This window comes from Mesoplodon mirus (assembly GCF_964341445.2).
Source record: "Mesoplodon mirus genome assembly, chromosome: 6".
NCBI lineage: Eukaryota > Metazoa > Chordata > Mammalia > Artiodactyla > Ziphiidae > Mesoplodon > Mesoplodon mirus.
Genome location: NC_138982.1, coordinates 131,420,203 through 131,435,134, shown reverse-complemented (window position 1 = coordinate 131,435,134; position 14,932 = coordinate 131,420,203). Strand labels below are relative to the sequence as shown.

Below are 14,932 nucleotides of genomic sequence, written 5' to 3'. Positions count from 1 at the left end.
AGGGTTGTTTGCAACTTGGAAACAGTGACTGGCTTGGGTAAAAAAAAAAAAAAAGGAATTTATTAGGACAGTTCACAGACTTTCTGGCCAGAGGCTGGCATTAAGGGGATTCCAATGAATGTCTTCCTTGGGTGGATTAACAGTTGCACAGAACAACTGCAGAGTTCAGCCTATACCCCAGCTTATGCACACTGCATGGCATCAGAAGCATTATATATGTTACCACCAAGGTCAAATACCTATGCTTATAAAATTAACACTTTTTTGCTTTAACTAACACACTTGAAGTTTCAGTCTGAAACTTTTAAATGTTTTCTAGTAGTTTATGTCAGTACAACTTAAAATCTTCTAAGTAATAAAACAAGTTTTGGGGGTAATTCATTTTATTGATGTGTTGCAAACCACCACCCAGACATATTAATAAGCACAGAGGACTTAAGTAATTCAGAGTCCTTTCCAGAAACTGGAAGCAGGAATAAAAACCACTGTGACAATACAAAACCACTGTAAATTTTTAGGTATTTTCCCTTCAGTATTTCAATAAACATTTCTTCTGGCATGTATTTAATTTTAAGTGAACATGATTTACAGTTAGTCTTTTTTATTATTACAGCCATTATAAAAGCCATAGACATGTTTCCAGAGAAAGCACTTTTTGAAATTGTTACAGTATTCTCTCATAAAATAGGAGGTAAGCCTGTGAATTTAGTACTTTAGTTGTAGGCACGGCTTGCACATGTGTGTCACTGATGTGAAACCACTGTCCTTTGGTTGATTCCATTTCAAAATCTGTCAGGAGGAAATGTAAAATTAAATATATAAATGGAAAGATTCAAGTTCATCCTTTTTTGGTTTTGCCATAAATATCTGCTGAATACCAGAATTCTGTAAGACCTCTTTCTTACCCTGTAGAATATCACCATGGAGAACAAGATTAGAGAGATGACTGTTGGCAGATCTTGCCTTGGCATAGGCAGTGTAATGCCCCGACCTCATGGTACCACTGTGTTCAACGACTCCATATAAGGAATATAGTACCCTTGTATTTTCTTCAGCAACATTCTTTAAAAATGAACAGGAATCAAAAGTTAGTTCTAGTCCCCTTTATACAGATGCCACCGGCAAGACAACTTTAAACTATGCACAGGGTCTCTAACCTTCGAGAAAGCAGAATTTCTGAGTCTGAAATGGACTATTATTTTCTCCCTACCTTTTCTCAGCCTACTGAGTTGGTATCACGCTTACGTTTTTACTAGAAAGTTGCCATTGCTCTTGCCCTGCTGGAAGAACCATAAACCAGGGTCTACCTGCTATAATCATAGTTTCCTGGCCCAGATACTTAAATAACTAAACTTGCCAAAGCTGCTTTAGGAGTCTGGGATCAGATAATTCCAAAATACCTCAACAACTCATCATCCTATTTCCAGCCCAAAATTAAGCCTTTAACAGCAAGAGGATAGCATTTAGGTCACACCCAAGACCACCCCTTAACATTTTCAAATACCCCCTGCAGATTTGGTGAGAAGGACATGCAACCTCTCAGGAGCTCACTTTCCCCATCCCACATGGAGGCTGCTTATTTTAAGATCACATGTGCCGTAGGGCTGGGCAGCAACAGGGACAGGTGTTCCAGCTGGGGGCCACTTGCAGACAGCTACTCCACTTACGTTCTCGTGTAAAAAGTCTTCCTGAACAAGCATCAGTGCCCTTCAACAGTACTGTCACTACACTCTCTAATCTTTGCCTCCCTATTTGCTAAAGAACTCTATTACGTCATCCCAAATCCTGTCAGCTTCCTCAGGGATTTCAGTGGCCAATGAACCTCACGGGATTTTCCCTGCCATTCCATTTTAACAACCACAGCCAGGACTACATTCTGGAATCGGTCATCACTCAGAATGCTTTAACTTCAAAAATCTTACTAATTTTCTAGTCTCAGTCTACAATTCCATTCTTCCAACTCTCACCTCACCTCTACTAGTCAACCTAACAGGATCCTCCAACCCTTGTTTTCTCCTGGCCTATGAGGCCTCTTTTGGCCTCATTCCCCCCAAAAAAGTCTCTTCACTTCTCAAAATGTAATGGAACAGCAACATCACGTTACCTGAGAGCTTACTGGAAGGCAGAGTCTCAGACCCCGCCTCACACCTACTGATTTCCATGTGATTCACATGCACATGTCATTCTTAGAACCTCTCAACACCCACCACATCCAGCTCATCACATGACCCAACTCTGAATTCCATGACGCACCTTCCCCGGCCCCATACACAGACAACTGCTATTGCTAGGAAACAGAATTCTGTAACCATGCAGCCTGGAAAATTCATGATTTTCTACCTCACCAGGTCCTCGATGTGACCGTATAATTTATAATGTGTCCTCAGTTAGCTGCCTCTTCCATGGATGTCCTTCACAGCAACTAGACCAAACTCCCACCGCTCGCCTGTTGCCTCTCCTTAGAGGTGACCTCACCTCCCACTTCAGGAAAACTGACACCACCCACCCAGCTGCATGTTGCCCGCTCTCAGGAACGTGAAGTCTCCTCTCCCTTTGGTTCAGAGATTCTCCAACTTCGTGTCCTTATCCCAGCCTTTCTGGTCTTCTCCAGGATCTTTGCTCAGTTATCTCTCTTTTCTGTATCTTTTACTTCTAGATTTTCCTCTTGGCCTACAAACCTAATTGTCTCCTAGTATTAAAAAAAAAAAATCTTCATTGATGCACCACGTTTCCTTTTCAGCAAAAGCTCTAACGTATCTATATGCTCTAACTCCAATATTCTCATTCATTTCTCAACCTACTGAAGTTACCAACACTTCTTAAAAAATTTACCATGACCTCTATACTGTCTAGCACTTTCTAGTTTTTTTCTCTGATATTCTGACCCTGAGGCCACTTAATCCTTTCCTTGAAACCTGAACACAGGACAATGGCATTTTAGGTAAAAGATGGATTCCTGATGACCCTGTATTCAAAACTAATCCAACCAGAGCTATTTCTATTTACAGGCATATCTCATTTTATTGTGCTTTGCTTTATTGTGCTTCATAGAGACTGTGTTTTTTTATAAATTGAAGGTCTGTGGCAATCCTGCACTGAGCAACTCTATCGGTGCCAATTTTTTTAATAGCATTTGCTCACCTGGTGTCTCGGTGTCACAGGTAAGTCTCAAAATATTTCAAACCCTCCACCAGCAAAAAGATTACAACTCACTGAAGGCTGAGATGATGGTTAGCATTTTTTAGCAATAAAGTATTTTTTAACTAAGATATGTACATTGTTTTTTTAGACATAATGCTATTTTAATACACAGTTAACAGGTTTCAATACAGTGTAAGCATAGCTTTTATATGCACTGTGAAACCAAGAAATTCGTGTGACTTGCTTTATTGCAATATTTGCTTTATTGTGGTCTGGAACGGAAGCCAAAATATCTGAAGTGTGCATATACCAGCAAAAGTGGCCCTGGCCTATAGTAGTAACATAAAAATAATGACAATTCACTCTACCCACCACGTCTGAAATACCTTTCTTGGAGAATTTTAAATTAGGAGAGAGGAAGGGGGAATTTCCATAACTTCAAGTTTTGCACATAACGACTTAATATGTTTACACTGAAGTATTTAAAATCTGAATAAAGAACAACAGTATAGCTCTTTTATTCTCCAAATTCTTCAACATGGAGATTCGCTGATATCCACGGTGGTGTCTTCTTCCACCTACACCTCTTACACTCCGATGCTCGCCAGAGTTCTGTCATTAAGCATCACTTCCTTCTCTCTCCTTGTTTACACAAGAGATCCTATCCTCTCATAGTTTTAACCACCACCTATGTATTGATTTACGAATCCTTATCTCCAGCCCTAACCCCTCTATTCTGGCCCTCAGATGTGTACATCCAAATGTTTTCTAAACATAGCCACATGAATATCTCAAAACTATCTGAAACTCAATGTTTCCAAAACTGAACTTATTATTATTCCTTTCTCCGCCTCCCAACCTGCTCTTCTTCCTGTATTTCTTACCTCAATTTATGGCACTCCCAACTGCCCAGACACTCAAATCAGGCCCTGGGAATCATACTCAACTCCTTCTGTGGCACCCTCAGCATCCATTTAAAGGCCTCTGCCTCATCTTCCAGAGGCAAGAGATCAAAAGTCTTGTTAATTTTACCTCCTGAAATATTCCTTCAATCTCCCCATCTCCAGCCCTAGTTTAGGCTGTCATCATCTACTGACTGAATTAACTCAACAGCCTCCTAACTTCCCTGCCTCTAATCTTGTCCTCCTAAAATCCAGCCTCCATTGCTTCAGCAAGTAACCTATGTAATATACAGACCTCGCTGTGTCACCCTGTTGCTTTAAGTTCTTCAGTCGCTCCCCACCGCATACCTAATAAAGCCCAAGTTTCTCATCACGATAATCTTCCAAAACCTCATTCCTCTCTCACTTCTCTGGCTTCATCTCCTAACGTTCCCAAGACCTTGTACTGTAAGCTCTAGACCTGCTTATACAGACAGTCCCCGGCACCCGCCGTGCCACTTCACATGCCCTGCCTTTGCTCCTGCTGTCCCCTCTGCCTGGAAAACTTGCTTCCTCTTGATTCATCATACTAAGTCTTACTCCTTGAAGTAACAGTTGAGGCAGAGCCTCCAGAGCCTTCCCTGAACCACCAACATGCTGGGTTAAGTGCATATCACCCCTGCTCTGTGTATACCAATCCTAGCACTCAACCATATTAAACTGAGATTATCCGTTAATATATCTGCTCAGCTTTAGTTATAAGCCCTCAGCTCCCAAGAATCTGTTTGCCACAATACTGGGGGTTCAAAAAAATGTTGAACTGAAATAACCTAATGTTCAACATGATTCATCACAGATCTTGACATTATAAAGGTACAAAGATCAAAGACCCAGTCTACTCAGTAGTTCCCTATCAACTTCATACATATGTGAGTTGCTGTTGGAATATTTGGTAATAAGCTATGATTTCCCTTTAAAGGATTTTCCCAAAAAGGCAAGTTCCACCTACCTTACATTTAAGGGTACAAAAAGGAGCCAAATCTAAGATTTCTGGAAATTTTATGTGTCTGTTAACTTTGCGTAGGTTAAAACCAGCCTATAAAAGAAGGATAATACATTAAATTCTCTTCCTGGAAAAGCTGTACATGTTAAGTAAACTGTAGTCCCACCCCAATGCCCAGAAGAACACTAACATCTAGCCCTAGTTCAATCTGCTTAGAAGACTCTATCTCCCTGACTACTAATTGATTTCCAGTTGATTTGCTTTTGCTAAGTGCAACACACACACACACACACACACACACACACACACACACACACACACTGTTCAACACATTGAGATAGCTGCTCCTATTAGAAAACTCTCAATGTTTCTGCTTTAGGCATCTGGAAAAGCCAGATTAGACAACAGGTTTTGAGTGCTTAAAACTCAGCAATAGCAGGGACTTCCCTGGTGGTCCAGTGGTTAAGAATCTGCCTTCTAATGCAGGGGACTCAGGTTCCATTCCTGGTCAGGGAACTAAGATCCCATAAGCCACGGGGCAACTAAGTCCGCATGCCACAACTACTGAGCCTATGTGCCACAACTACAGGGCCCATGTGCCACAACTAAGACCCGACACAGCCAAAAATAAAACAAATAAATAAAAAATAAACATAAAAAACAACTCAGCAACAGCAGAATACTGTTCTGTGAAGCACCCACTTTCAGCCTCACTTTCTAACCAAGCTTGGTGAACTGTTCATAGAGACCCACCCAATTAGTCAAACTCATACCCATCACAGAAGAGAAAACACTACGAAGGTATTTTGGGACTCGAACTGAATTTACAACTTGTACTGCTCATAGGAAAAAGTCTTCCAGAAAAGATGGAGTCACCAAAATGATGAAAAGCCAAGGTACCAATCAATGCCTTTTTATCAAGGGTCAGTAAAAATAAGATACCACACAGATCACTAAATTTCCCAAGTGTGAGATATAACTAGGAAACTGGTCTTTTTTCTCTAAACCTGAAAATAAGATTAGAGTAAAATGCTAATATATCTAAAAAGAGCAACATGAGTTCTAGTAAAACTGAGGCATGATTGTGCCTAAATTTCTCTTCCACCTTGACATGCATCTTCATCAAACCCCTTTTGTGTGGTAACATAAACATACGTATTATTTTACTTTCCTACTTCTTTGAAGTCAGAATTAAGAAATAACAGAAAGCCAAAAAAAAACACAGTAATATGTTGAGACAATAACAAATAAAGCAGGTGTCACATATTTAAAACAAATTTAGGTAATGAACAAGGGGTACCTGCTGAAATCTCTTTAAGTGAAGAGTGAGAACAGGAGGAGCAAGGGAAATTAGCATCTGCTTCTTAGCGTTGGTGTAAACGTGTTTCTTCTCACCTATAGAAAGAAAGCAATTTTAGCATTGTGAGGATCATTTTAGACCTCTATATAGCATTCACATCTGCTATAAAATCATTCCAAACATCTAAAGCAAGGATCAGTAAGCTTTCTGGAAAGAACCAAATAATAAATATTTTAGGCTTTTTGGACCAAGAGGCAAAATCAAGGGTACTTTGTATGTACTAATACATAAGAGAAAATATCCACAAATTTTACAGAATTCAAACTATAATAAAATAATTGAGTACGATTGCAGTCTACTGAAAAGAAGAATGGAATCATTTTTAGAGAGGTAACAATTAGGGTTCAAAGATCATGTTTTCTACTATAAACTCATTTTCAAATGTTCATCTGTAAAAAATATTTTTAGCTCAGAGATCACACAAAAACATGAAGCAGACCAAATTTAGCCTGCAAACCATAGTTCACTTACACCGGCTCTAAAACAAACAGAAATGCTATAAAATCACCACGATTTACTTTTTGTATCAACAAGTAAATAAATAAAAAGCTAGACTTTTTAAATGTTTCAACAATTCTAGTAAGAATCCTTAGGAATCTAAGATGCCTCCTTATCCCACTTACCCAAGATCAAAAAAGAAACAAGGTGGGGGCAGGGGTAGGAGGGGAATTATTAATATCTTTCTGTTCTGTATTTGAAGAAGATGGTAAGAAAGCACTGTCCTCCCAGTACCTTGCACTGGGCACGTCACTTCAGCACGCTGAAGAATTAAAGTGTGGTTTTCTGGATGCAAGGGAGATGAGGGTCATCACAAATGACAGGAAATTGAGGATACAAAGAAACAGCCCCTATCTGTTAAGGAGCCTGCTGTGATAACATCTCAGTGGCATGATTCCCCTACAGGGAGTGGTATCAGAGAGCAAACTGCCCCACTTTAACTGCTGCTGGGATGCCACAGAGTACTAGCCACATCAACAAAGTTCTGCTTATCCATCCTTCTATTAAAATATTTACACAGGCGGCTTCCCTGGTGGCGCAGTGGTTGGGAATCTGCCTGCTAATGCAGGGGACACGGGTTCGAGCCCTGGTCTGGGAGGATCCCACATGCCACGGAGCAACTAGGCCTTTGAGCCACAACTACTGAGCCTGCGCGTCTGGAGCCTGTGCTCCACAACGAGAGGCCGCGATAGTGAGAGGCCCGCGCACCACGATGAAGAGTGGCCCCCGCTTGCCACAACTAGAGAAAGCCCTCGCACAGAAACGAACCCAACACAGCAAAAATTAATTAATTAATAAACTTCTACCCCCAACATCTTCTAAAAAAAAAAAAAAAAAAAAAAAAAAAATATATATATATATATATATATATATATATATATATATTTTCCCTTGGGAAAAGGGAACTTATTGACACCATCCAAACCCTGATACAATCAAAACAGTAGTACTCTACTGATACAGTGCAAAATGTACCCCTAAATATTAATTTTACTTTCTGTGAAAGAGTCTGAATACCTTTTATATTTGCCTTTGGTCCACTATACTGTCTCCGTGTGCACACTTCACAAAGCAGTTTATTAGCATCTCGAAGTTTCTCATTTCGGGTGAACTGATATAAACAATGTTGGATTGAACATTCGTCAGTACTGAAAGCTTCCCTGTTTGCAAGAGTACAGAAAGCAGTTTCTGGATCTTCGTTTACAACCTCATATACTTTCGTCCCGGGAGTATGATCGTCATTCAGAATCTCTAAATTTATTTCGTCAGGTTGAAGAGCAGCATTCAAGTTAAGGTTCTTAAATCCACTGGAAATGTCCACTTCTCCATTGCTCCCTTCCATCATGTAGGCACCATTTAAATTCCTAGTACATTCAGCAGGAGATGCCAAAACCTTCAGATCATTATCCATGTTGACATTTTTCATATCTACTTCCTCTGTGGATTTTTGATTGTCAGTTATACTTTCTATCATTTTTTCATGGCCATTCAAATCTTTCTGATTAACACAATATTCTTTATGTATAACTTCCTCTTGTGAAATATGGTTGGATTTAATATCCACTTCTTGCTGAAGTGACATTTCAACTTCACATTCATTATCTTCAGGATGGTCAATGGCACAGATATCATTTAAATGAAGAAATTTTCCTTGAATTTTTTGTTGCCTTCGTTGGTTCTGTGTAAAAAGTACAAAACATTTTAAAAAAAAACAACAACAACGAGAGAGAGGAAGAGAAAAAGCGTACATGTATCACATCAGGTTTTCCTGTTTATCAATCAAAAATAAATAAGTTAATAAGGAAGAGTTCACTCTCAGAATTCCGACCCTAAAAGTTCCTTTACTATCAGGGATCAAATAAATTATAGAGAAAAGTTCTCTGGGGCTTCCCTGGTGGCGCAGCAGTTAAGAATCCACCTGCCAATGCAGGGGACACAGGTTCAAGCCCTGGTCCGGGAAGATCCCACATGCCGCGGAGCAACTAAGCCCGTGCGCCACAACTACTGAACCTGTGCTCTAGAGCCCACGAGCCACAATTACTGAGCCCACATGCCACAACTACTGAAGCCTACATGCCTAGAGCCTACGCTCTGCAACAAGAGAAGTCAACACAAAGAAAAGCCCGTGCACCGCAACTAAGAGTAGCCTAGCCCCCGCTCGCTGCAACTAGAGAAAGCCCACGTACAGCAAGGAAGACCCAACGTAGCCAAAAATAAATTAATTAAATAAATAAATTTAAAAGAAAAGTTCTTTGATTGAAAGCAGGGATAAAACATCACCAATCATCAAAAAGTTGTCACACGGGGGCAAATAAAAATGTGCAAGACATGGTCTCTGATCTAGACAGAGCAGTAAGGCTGTTGAATCCAAGTAGCCATGTATTAAAGCAGGGGGCGAGTGTCTACACACACACCAGGAAGGGATATATCCATGTGAGTTACAATTACCAGATCAAGGTTTCACTTAAAAGATAAAAATAAACTGAAAACTCAAGGATGTATAAAAACAAACCAAAAATTCAAGGACGGGCAGAGGGATGGATGAAAACATTCTGGGAAACAAATGGCCCAAAACTAGAGAAGCAAGGAAGCCACCTATACAGAGGACAATAAAATACTCTACCCACTTAAATCACCTTCTTTGCCATTTGCTGTCTATGTCCCAGTGTGGGGCGGGGGGGGTTGCATTTTATCCAGATTTCTGTTACTGGAATGCCTCAAGACTCAAGGGGTTAGCATTTTGAGTTGTCACTAAAAGGATAGTCCCTGTGAGGCTAACTCGTAATACGAGAAAGCTGAAGGGTAGCACATAGGGCTCTGGACACAAAAATTTTCTGATATGCTTCAGTTAAAAATAGTAGACATGAAAGAAAAATGGGGAAAGGATATAAGCAAATACTTCAAAGGAGAGGAAATACAAACAGCCCTTAAACATAAAAACATGCTTCACTTCACTTACATGAAAATAAATGGAAAATAAAATTGCACTGAGATACTATTTTCCATCTATCAGACTGGCAGAAATCTAAAAGTTTGATAATACTCTGCTGTCAAGGATAAGGAGAAACAGCAAGTCTCATATGTTGCTGGTGGGAATATAAATTGGTACAACTTTTGTGGAGGGCAATTAATTTATCAAACCACAAATACAATCCCTCTTCTCAAAATGTGCCCAATCGATGACATATGTATAGGGTGATTCACGGCAGCACTGGCCGTCATAGCAAAAGACTATAGGTGTTCGTACACCTAAATCAAAAGAGAAATGGTTAGATTAACTATAGTACATCTATTATACTATATTTAGTAGTATGTTTACTACTAAAATAGAATACCATACAGCTGTTAAAAAAGGAATCTTTGTGTCCTGAAATGTAGATCTCCAACAATCTAAGTAGAAACAAACAAAAAGCGAGGTCCAGAACACTGTGCATAATCTTTAAAAGGAGTGAAAAACAAGACTACATATTTGCATTGTACTTGATCATATTTTCCAAAAAAACCTAGAGGACACATAAGAAACTAATGAAAGTAGTATCTATGTCATACAAAGAGGGAGACTTTTATTGTACACATTTATATTATATATTTAAAATTTTTTGAATGTCAATGTATTAGCAACTCAAAAAATTATTGAAAATGAACTAAAGTTTTTTTAAAGTTGTCACAAGTAATGCAGAATTTTTTCAAAGAGCACATTTTCTCCACATATACTCAGAGAAACTTCACTGCAGAGAATACTAAATGAGCTAATTCTGTAATTGCCCAATGAAAGTGCTGTATATAAAATAACAGACATGTCTACCAGTGTCACTCAGACTTTAAACTCAATAGTTCAAAAAAATTAAAATGAGAAAAGTATGGTTTTCCTCCTAATTACCCACCTTGGCTTGCTTTTTGGCTTGCTTCTTTGCTTTTTTCTGTAAGTGCTTACTTGTTCCTGAAGGAGTATCATTTCTCTCCTTTATGTAACTGTCATTAATATCTTTTTCTTCCTCACTTTCTTTATCTTCATCATCCATGGTCTTTTTCAGATTTTTATCATTTATACTTTTCTTACCACTCTTAAAATATGGAGAGAATATGGGCCAAAAATAAAACTTTACTATTGTTGGTGAAGAGATTTCATGTTACCTAAATAGTTTTCTACTCCTATTTTACACCAGATTTATTTTTCACAATGTTTGGAAACATGTCCAGGACAAAATTCATTCATCTCAAACACCAGAAAGCAATCTTCACATACTGAGAAAACAAGCAAACAAACAAGTAAAAGAGTAAAAAAAGGCAACTTAACATATGAGTGTAATAGAAAGGAATTTAATGAGTTGTATTAGACACATGCTGTATCATGCTGTAATTACATCTATTCCTAAATGTACTTTCCGTTGGTAAGTGATTTACATGTCTCACTACAGGTATTCCTTTTCATTCTTTTCTTTCTTTGCATGCAAATGACAGTTTTAAAGAAAGAAAAAACAGAGTAAGTTTAGTAAGACTTTAATCACTAAGTAACAGTGATTTAAAGGGACGTCCAATTCAAATTAAGTTCAATAACGATTTATCCAATACTCATAATATGTTCTCTTTTTCCTATGACTACTTGATAGGAACTAAATTAATATGGCTTAAAACTTAAAACTCTCTTAACATGTATAAACTTAAGTCTGTAAGGGATTTGTGGTTAATCTTAAATAATGAAAATAAATAGTAATTTATATGAAGTAAGTATTTCCCGATATGTAAACTAATCAAGTTAATTATCTATAAATAATTCCAGACACACTCTTTAAAAATATATATATGTATTTATCCCATTCTCTTTTCAAATCTTTAAAATTCTTCTGTCTCATATAAACTAAGAAAAATTTCTCCATGCTTGGCCTAGTAATGTACAGCTTGGAAAAGGTGGCAAGCCCTCCCCCATAAATCTAGCACAGGAAAGAAAAAAATCTACTTAAATAAAATAAATGCAATACCTGATCGTCTAAAACCGGTAGAGACAAATCAAGGAACGATTCATGAACCAAGGAGACCTTAACCAACCAAAAAAGAAAATGTAAAAAGGAGGAAAAGATTCACTTTAAACATTATATAGTAAAATCATGGGGGGGTGCTAAATTTTAAAATAAAGCCTTAGGAAAATGAAATGAAAAATTACACAGTGTTGAGGACTCTGGGTTAGGGGAAATCAATTAAAATATTAAATAACTTCTTCCTGATATAAGGAGTGCTCATAGTTCCAGCAAAACACTATACATACTTGGACAGTTCAAAAAGAATATCTTATAAAACTAACTAGACATTTCTGTTTTTGAAAGAAACAATTGATAAACTGTACACTATTAATATTAATGCATAAATCCAGTCTGCACTACATCTACTTACAGTTCTGCATTCATCACACATGATTGTACTAGTTAGTTCACCACCAAATACTCGGTCCACAAAACTTGGTACTGATTTTTTCTTTTCATAATCTATAAGGGGAAAAAGTCTATCAATTATCCTTATATAATTAATGAAATAAATGAAATAAATCGAAACTACTTACTTACCTATCTAACCCTAAAATTTAATTTTAATTTCCTATCCTATTGACTTGTTTTTCTCTATTCATAATTACCACAATTTTATTTTTATGCTACAGTCAGCAGCGTATACTCCACTTCTAAGCATAACACATTTTAACATAATCACATCTTGTGAAAAAGAAAAAAAAAAAGTTCTTATCCAAGATCTAGTCAGTGGAAAATAAATGTTGCGAGTCAGTGAGACTTTCTGTATATCAGTATCTTACCTAGTAAAACAAGCAGATCGAGCTATACACAGAAGGCTATTTTAGCTCGCTTCTAGCTCTAACATTCTAACACTGGCAGCAAGTTTGGGAGTAACTTGCTTTGTGAACTCCACTTAAAACAAAAACAAAAAGCCCTCAGGACAGTATTTCAGACAAAATCTTCCTTTTATTTTTCTATGTTCCCAGAAATAACCTTGATAAGTTTAGCATAAGGTGACATAATTTAACTACCTAGTAGTCCAACTTTCTAATTACATGAAATGTGTAGGCCTTATTCAAATGACAGGTGTCATTTATACAGAAACACATTTTATGACAGACAGTGTGAACAGGCTTGATTCTCTCTCTGTTGCTGGCCAGGCCAGCACCAAGGGCACCAAGGAGGTACACAGTTGCTATGTGTTGATTCTGAACTGTGCTTTACAATACAGTAGCTGCTAGTCACTGGGGCCACCTAAATTTAAATTAGTTAAAATTAAATGAAAATAAAATTTAGCTCCTTAGTTGCACCAGTCACATTTCAAGGGTTCAGTAGCCACATGTGGCTACTGTATCGGACAGCAGAGAGACGGAAGCGCTCCGTCATCACAGAAAGTTCTACTGGACAGACGTTTTCTAAATCTTTAAACGTCACATAATAAGAATAAAGTTGTCTCCATGATTAATAAACCAGCTGACAACTCTCAAAGACAATCACTGCTAATTAAAGTCTAAGCTTTTGAGGGAATTCCCTGGTGGTCCAGTGGTTAGGATGAGGCACTTTCACTGCCGGGGCCCGGGTTCAATCCCTAGTCGGAGAACTAGCCATCTGACTAAGATCCCACAAGCCACGTGGCACGGCCAAATAAATAAAGTCTAACTTTTTGAAAAATAAAATTGTGATGTCATCTTAGCTCTATGTTTATAAATTTCACCATAATATTGCATAAAAAGAATACACCAGAAGTTAAATATTTCTAAAGTATTTACCTTTGGTGTATTGAATAATCATTTTAAATCAATGAAGATAAAGAGAAATTATAATAACTATGGATAATATAAATAATATAAATTATTAATAACTGTGGATTTGAAATACATGTGCTAGCAATCTTGTCCTAAAGTACAGAGGAATTCAACTATAGTGCTTTAGTTCAAAAATTCAGACATTACCTTTAACTTTATTTTTTAGCTCTTCATCCAATTTTTCAGTAGAATTACCAAATGCTTTAAGAATTCCTTTACTCACTCTCTAAAAGTAATAAAATAGATATATATACCATTAACTTTTAGTTATTTTCCTTATAAAGTATGTAATCAAGTCAAGAAAGTGATCAAGAATTAATTAGCTCCCCAAACTTACTGAATAAAACTTAATATTTCTAAAATCACATTTTCAAAATTAATTCCAGGAGCTAAAAAGAATTATACTTAAAAAAGCAATCACTAACCCCTGAGCAAAGGCACCATCTTATCATTTCAAGATTTTAACCTACTCAAACCAAAGCTTTTCAGAACATGCCCCCCTCCTTTGAAAAGACCACTGAAATACCATATCCTAGAAGCAGAGTGGATAATGAGAGCTACAGGGACAAACTCCGGTGCTCAAAGCCTAGCTCCATCACTACTGGATGACCGTGAACCAGGCACTGAACTTCTCTATACCCTAGTTTCATAATCTATGAAGTGAGAAAATGACTCACAGAATGGTTGTGAGGACTGAGTAAGGCAATGCTTACAAAATACTGAGAACAGTGCTTGACAAAAAATAAGAGCAACATAAATAAAATATTAGTTGTTATCACTGTGTTATTACTATTATTAATTATATCCACATCCCCCCAAATTACTTTACATCCTGGTAATTAACAAAAAATTTAAAATACAACAAATGTTCCCTGATGCTTACAAAATAAAAATACTTCCTAGATTCAAAAAGCAGAGTTAAATCACACTCAGAATTAAAAGTAAGAGTGAGCTACAACTGGGAATCGTTTGGGGGAGACACATTTTCCAGTACCTTATAGATCTCCTGGTATAGGCTAGTACAATAGAACCCTTAAAGAACAATAATGCTGTAAACATCAAGCAAAGTAGAGCATTATGAAAAGGAGACTCATTTCTAATTCCCTTCATTCATTCTAGTAATTAAAATATTCTGGTTGAAAAGGCTGGTGAAGAAAAAACATATTTTAATATAATGGCCTCAACTAGTTTTCACTGCTCTAATAACTCTTAAGATATCAAATGACAAAGAAGTTAATGAAGAT

At 37.4% G+C, this 14,932-nt stretch overlaps 1 protein-coding gene across 7 annotated transcripts in view; it reads right to left on the bottom strand.

Annotated features, from left to right (window-relative positions):
- Positions 1 to 352: 352 nt before the first annotated feature.
- Positions 353 to 14,932, bottom strand: part of USP16 (ubiquitin specific peptidase 16) — a 29,865-nt gene continuing 15,285 nt past the window's right edge. For 5 of the 7 annotated variants that reach the window (XM_082625620.1, XM_082625616.1, XM_082625618.1 and 2 more), the window contains 9 exons: positions 13,836 to 13,914; positions 12,272 to 12,363; positions 11,863 to 11,919; positions 10,768 to 10,947; positions 7,901 to 8,561; positions 6,326 to 6,420; positions 5,032 to 5,118; positions 906 to 1,062; positions 353 to 789 (listed from right to left, as the gene is read on the bottom strand). In XM_082625620.1, the coding sequence (XP_082481746.1) occupies positions 665 to 789; positions 906 to 1,062; positions 5,032 to 5,118; positions 6,326 to 6,420; positions 7,901 to 8,561; positions 10,768 to 10,947; positions 11,863 to 11,919; positions 12,272 to 12,363; positions 13,836 to 13,914 (1,533 nt within the window). In that variant the 3' untranslated portion in view covers positions 353 to 664. The remainder of the gene's footprint in view (positions 790 to 905; positions 1,063 to 5,031; positions 5,119 to 6,325; positions 6,421 to 7,900; positions 8,562 to 10,767; positions 10,948 to 11,862; positions 11,920 to 12,271; positions 12,364 to 13,835; positions 13,915 to 14,932) is intronic. The other 2 variants (XM_082625615.1, XM_082625621.1) reach the window with 2 other exon arrangements.